The sequence below is a fragment of the Solanum verrucosum genome, unplaced genomic scaffold, assembly GCF_900185275.1.
Source record: "Solanum verrucosum unplaced genomic scaffold, falcon-dt-bn FXZP01000180.1, whole genome shotgun sequence".
Lineage (NCBI taxonomy): Eukaryota > Viridiplantae > Streptophyta > Magnoliopsida > Solanales > Solanaceae > Solanum > Solanum verrucosum.
The window spans coordinates 692,028-697,906 of NW_026020402.1; the positions used below are offsets into that span (position 1 = coordinate 692,028).

Sequence of the window (5,879 nt, forward strand, 5' to 3'; positions counted from 1 at the left end):
CAAAACTATTTAGGACTCCCATATGGATATACTAAATTGCTAATAAAAATACTTCCTCCCCTACTTTTGTAGGTCTTTCTTTGTTGGTTTGGTTGATACGGAGGGAGTAAATATTATATTCCAAGTGATTCTATTAAAAGGACAACTCCGTGATCTTAAAGTTTGACCTAACATTTGCTGCTTTAAAAATAAAAAGTTGACTTAACATTTATGTAAAATAGAAGCACATGTGTCGTTGACTCGCAATTATATTTAGTAAGTGACGATCAATAACAGATCTATCAATTAATTAGATAGTGTATTCTTTTATTTGCATGTTGTGTTTTTATTTAAAGGATTCATGTATGCTGTGGGCCTATAATTTAGAGGATTATATGGTTTTTATATATTGTCGCAAGCAATTTTGATTATATTATTTATATTTATTTATATCGTTCTTGTATGTTGTCAGCCTAAAATCCAGTCAATAAGATTTTTCATGAACTTATTTAATATAACAGAAGAAAAACTTAGACTATTCACAGCCCTCCATCTATGCAAAGAAAAACAAGGGAAAAGGTGTTTAAAGGGAAATGAAAGAAAAGATTATAGTTATACTTACTAGATAATCACTACTAAATCATATACATATTACTGATAAATCTTACTTGTAACATAAACAAATTAGTCACTTGCTGAGTTAATTTATTTAACTGTGACATATGATCTTCATGAGAAAATCATTTGATGCTTTGTGAAAAATTGTCATAGTGGAAAGATATAATGCAAGCGTGAAGTTCTCTCTCCGTCTAATTAGTTTGTTTACCGCTTCTCCCCAAGTGCTAGAGTACTGGAGGTTTCTTCATCTTGTTTATTCTATTTTTTTTAACAGAAAATAAAAAGAATGTGAAAAATAAAATTAACTTGATAACAAGTTTTTATACTATAAGTGAGTTTGGTTTGATGTAGGGGAGAGGGAAAGATTGATGAAAAATTAAGAAGGTTTGGTTGAGAAATATTTAATGAATAGTTGACATGATGTGGTAATACTAGTTTAAAAGATTTAGAGGATGTTTGAGCCCGCTTTCCTTTGTGTATTTGCTCACTTTCCTTTTACTAGCAGTATGGTATTTTTTCCATTTTGATTTGTTTTGACTTAGAATTTAAGAAAATAAAGAATAACTTTAAATTAGTAAGATAGTTGACAGTGAATCACTTTCCTTTGCAACAACCTTGCCTTGCCATAAATTGTGAGAATTTATCATAAATTGATTAGTTTTATGTTGGTCGTCACCTTATTATCACCTCCTCCTTTATCTAGTCTTAGAACCAACAATGGAAACAAGCTCACACTTATAATCATAGCTTCAGTTGCACTTAAATAAGCTCACACTTAAAACGCTGCTTTTCATGTAGCTTCAATTGTTAATTTTGAGTCTTTTTTTTGTCGTATTCGTTGTTAAGCTTAAGTCATTTGATCAATTTTGCCACTATCACGCAAATTTGTTCAATGCTCTCTCTTTCTCCTAATTTTCATCTTAGGAAAATAAATTTAAATCAAATGACTATCACCGTCAATTTTGGAGCGAATCATTTTTATGGTTAATAGACCAACAATACAACAATTGACGGGTAGAAAATTACGAGAGGACAACTATAATTTCCCGAGAGGACAAAAATATATTTGAAATTTAAAAAATTTAATTTTTTTCATCCAGCTAAACTTGTGAGTGACCAATTCAATAATAAGAAAATTTGGTCGTCTGCCAAAATTTGCGAAAAAATGAACAAGCATACTGCATACTTGTATCAATTTTCCAATTGTGTAGCACCAAATAATTCCATTTGTGTGAGTTTGTTCACATTGTACGTCGGTTCCAAATTCAAACAAAAATGGAGGGTTCGAGAATTAATCAGAATTAAAAAAAATTATTTTGCTATATTATATATATTTATTCTAATGATAAATGTAGTTGAGTGATTATTGAAAAGAAAAATCTTAAGTTGAGTAATTTTAATAATACAAATCAAAGTTCAATGAATCTACTAGATAAATTTTCATAGTCGAGTGACCTTTTAAGATATTAACTCTCTATTATAGCATCTGGCCTGTCCTGTCATTCAATGAGTTGATTTTCCCCAGCAAGCTTTTCACTAAAAATTCTGTGTCTTGCTTCAATGGCCTGTAAATTCAAATGCACGAGTGGTAAGTCCCATAAGCCATAAGGTAGCTTCTATATCCGGAAAAAAAAGTTTCCTTAAGCTAGGCATAAGGTGAGAATTGCCCAAGTTTATATAAAGAAACAAGTTTTCATTATGCCATTCAATGCAGGACACGTAACAATAACCAAAAGAAAGTGTCAACACCAGTAACAAATCAAGGTAAGAGTTGAATAGGTCTGAACCTGTTTTTCCCAATTGGTGAATCTGGTTACAAGGGAGAGTGAAATAGATTGCACAACTGCTCCAGCCACCAATCCACTCCAAAGACCCTTGCCATTTAGATGCAATACAAATCCAAGTAATAGAGCCGCGGGAATTCCAACCAAATAATATGCTCCAAGGTTCACATAGGCACCAATATGCTGCCACCCGCTTTTTCTGGCAACTCCTGATTAGAGGCAGATTCACGATTTAAATTCTTGAAATATATGAGTTCAAAATTTGTACTAATTTTGGAGATTTCACATTTATATATCTATGATCTAAATAAAAACTGTGGACTCAATTAAGTGCATCCAATACACTACAAATCTGCCGCTGCTTCTGATGCAATGAGCAAGCAACACTAAAAGGCATGGGGAGACAACTCTTGTTTTCTTGTTGGTCAATTCCATTTATTGTATTTCAAAACTTAAAAGTTGGAATAACTCTTTTGGTCTCAATATAAATTTGCAATTTGCAAATAAAGCAAATGAGGATGGTCGAAGAGATAACCTGATAGTACAGCTTGGGTGCCGTCCATGATAATTGATATGCAAAGAATAGGAGTAATCTCTGCAACATAAGTGGCCACTTCTTTCTCATAAGTAAACGCATAGCCCCATACATCGCGGACCACAAATAGAGTTATACTTGCAAGAACAACCTCAGTGGCAGAAAGAACTATCACAGCAACAAGAGCAATTTTTGCCGCCTGTGGCCTCCCAGCTCCAAGCTCATTTGAAACCCGAGTACTACATACAATATTAATTACTTCAAATTTTGCATGTTTATCTCTATGCAACTAACAATATCAGATTAATACTGGGTTTATAGGACAGGAGCAGACCTTGCTGCAGCACCGAAAGAATAAGGTATATGGTAGTGCACAGAAGTAGTTGTAAAGCTGTTCTCCAAGAAGTTAGACCATGACAATGCATCAGTATATAATCATTTCAAACATCTGAAGGAAAAAAACAAAACGAAGATCAAGTAGAAAACGAAGCATACCATATGGAAAGAACAGAAGTCTCTAGCATCGGATTTGGCAACAGACCAGAGAGCAGAATGATTAGCTCAAATGACCACCATTCCAAGCTATAACCATGTTCGGAAAAAAAGTTGAAGAAATACATTAAGGATCAATCATAAATTCAATCACAAAGCATATATGTATGTTTTTCTATTGAGATTACCAAACCATTACAGCAGATGGGATGGCAAGACGGAAGAAGTCCCCTATAGTCAGGAAAACATCCGTAGAGAATGAAGCTCGAGTCTTTTCACAAGCCGATGAGTACTTCACATAAAGCATAAGCAAGATCACATTCAACCAATAGGATAAACCAATTGACAATGCTGCTCCCACAATCCCTAAATTCAATTTGAATATAAAAACCCAACAAATTGTCACTTGGAAGCATAAAGATGCAACTGCATTTAAAAGCATTGGTAGGATTAAACTCTGTGCCTGCAGATACCGGACAAGTGACTGAAGAATAGCATATGGAAATAGTGTAGGAATGAGACAAATCGCGTATTTTCCAGCTTCAGTTGCGATTGAAGGATCTTGGCCCATCAATATAAGAAGTTTATCCGTGAAGATCCACAGAACAGAGACTGGTATGCATACCAGAAACAGACAAATAATAGCACTATAAGAAAAAGTTCCAACTTTTCGATATTGTCTTGCTCCATAGGCCTGTCCACATAGAGTCTCCAGTGCACTAGACATTCCAAACTGTTCCACAAAGAAAATCCATGATGATTCTTCATCTATACAAAGGCTAGCAAAGGTATACAAGCAAGCCATTTGTGTTATTAAGTTCCTTCATTTTTCCTTTTTTATAGGCAAGACATGGAGCAATAAGCCCCGTTCACAAATTCCCCTGTTTCTTAATCGAAAGTTAAATATGTCAAACCATCTAAGCAAACTTCTATTTGTCAGAGAAGAGAGCCATCACAGGCCAATGATAAGTTCCATTTTCCAGTCACTACCAAAGCCTTGTTGCACCTCTACCATTTAGAACAAAAGGATGGATTTCTTACTGATCCCGCGGCACAGAATACTACCAAGAAATATGTTTTCGTATAAAGAAAGTCAATTGAGCTAATAAACTCAATACAATGAATATGTCAAGCAACATCTTCTATACATGTAGTTGTTAACATGTATTAACTATAAATCTCAATGACCTGAATGAACTAAGAATATCAAAGATATTAGCGACAAATACTTTCAAATTCCTACTTTCTTTCATTATCACGTTACAGTTGGGCCAGAAAATATCTCAGGTTCACTAAGTTATGCACGAAGTAACACAACAAAGGAACACTACAATGGGCTTGAGGAGACTATTCTATTCTAAACGTGAAGACCATAATATTTCTACAGAATCACATCTAACCTCACTCAACATGTTTAATCAACTATTGACTATGTGACCAGTATCCCTACTAAACAACACTACACTGAAACTACTTCATCATATCAAAGTATTCAAACTCCCGTTTGGCCAGAGATGTTGAAGTTGAAAAAGGTGAAAATATATTCCAAATTTGATCAAATTTCATGGCAATTTTTGCGACCTACTCCCAACATCAATAGCCAAATTCTGTGTGAATTGCATCGGAAGGGTCAAAGTCATTTGTATTTCCTGATTAATTCATACAAAATACAAAAAGATGTGTAACAATGATTGGAAGCAAAAACTTGTTGAAGGAGACTTACAAGGAGACTGTAACCGGTAACACTGCAAAGTGAAGTAGCAATAGAAGCACTAGAAAGTGAAAGTTCACCAAGGTGACCTAACATAATCATTGGCGAAACACGCAAAAGGTACTGTGACACTGTTACCACTATCATAGGCAAAGCTATGCGACTCGCCTCTTTCACCTCTTCAATAAACACTTTGCGGCTCACCGTCACATCGTCTTTCTCCAAATTAACCAGCAGCGGCTCTTCCATCGCCATAATTTTTACAACTATACTTCTTCTCCTAACTCTATCTTCTGAGAAGCAACCCGCTTGGAAACGAAAACTACTGAGGTGAGTCCTCCATATTGATATTTTTCTCTTATAGAGACAGGGCAGCACATGCTCTTCGACGTGTCTCCTTCGAGTGATTTATTATTGTGGTTTCTCCTTCGATTTTTTCTTTTTAATTATAGTTTTCTTTTTAGAGTTAAGATGTTTCTATTATCATATCAATTTATATTATTTTTCATATAGTTTTCTAATATTTAATTTTCTATTTTAAAACATTAAATTAATATAAACTAATTTAGGTTTTGAAAGTTAGTCAAATCGATTCTCGAAAAGCGTAATATGACAAATAAAAAAAAATGAAAGGAGTATAATTTTTATTTTTAAGAAAAAGAGATCATAAATAAAATACAAAATAAAGAGAATACTCAACTCCTTAAAATATATAAAGTTTTTGATTGATTCTCGAAATTCCATCGATGCAACATAAATT

General features: G+C 33.8%; 1 protein-coding gene across 1 annotated transcript; it reads right to left on the bottom strand.

Annotated features, from left to right (window-relative positions):
* Positions 1–1,895: 1,895 nt before the first annotated feature.
* Positions 1,896–5,538, bottom strand: LOC125840193 (protein DETOXIFICATION 14-like). The gene is made up of 7 exons (XM_049519158.1): positions 5,132–5,538; positions 3,597–4,141; positions 3,412–3,498; positions 3,251–3,307; positions 2,917–3,155; positions 2,385–2,590; positions 1,896–2,162 (listed from the first exon to the last, which is right to left on the bottom strand). Exons 1-7 carry the CDS (start codon positions 5,372–5,374, stop codon positions 2,097–2,099), a joined length of 1,443 nt encoding a protein of 480 aa, XP_049375115.1. The 5' UTR covers positions 5,375–5,538; the 3' UTR covers positions 1,896–2,096.
* Between the last annotated feature and the right edge of the window lie 341 nt (positions 5,539–5,879).

What these genes read in the sequence shown, in the direction of transcription:
- LOC125840193 (XM_049519158.1), bottom strand. Translation starts at nt 5,374, where the DNA reads ATGGCGATGGAAGAGCCGCTGCTGGTTAATTTGGAGAAAGACGATGTG. An exon ending in TTACCGGTTACAGTCTCCTT is followed by an intron (nt 4,142 to 5,131) that starts GTAAGTCTCCTT and finishes TTTGTGGAACAG; the next exon opens with TTTGGAATGTCTAGTGCACT. An exon ending in CACCCAAGCTGTACTATCAG is followed by an intron (nt 2,591 to 2,916) that starts GTTATCTCTTCG and finishes GCCTCTAATCAG; the next exon opens with GAGTTGCCAGAAAAAGCGGG.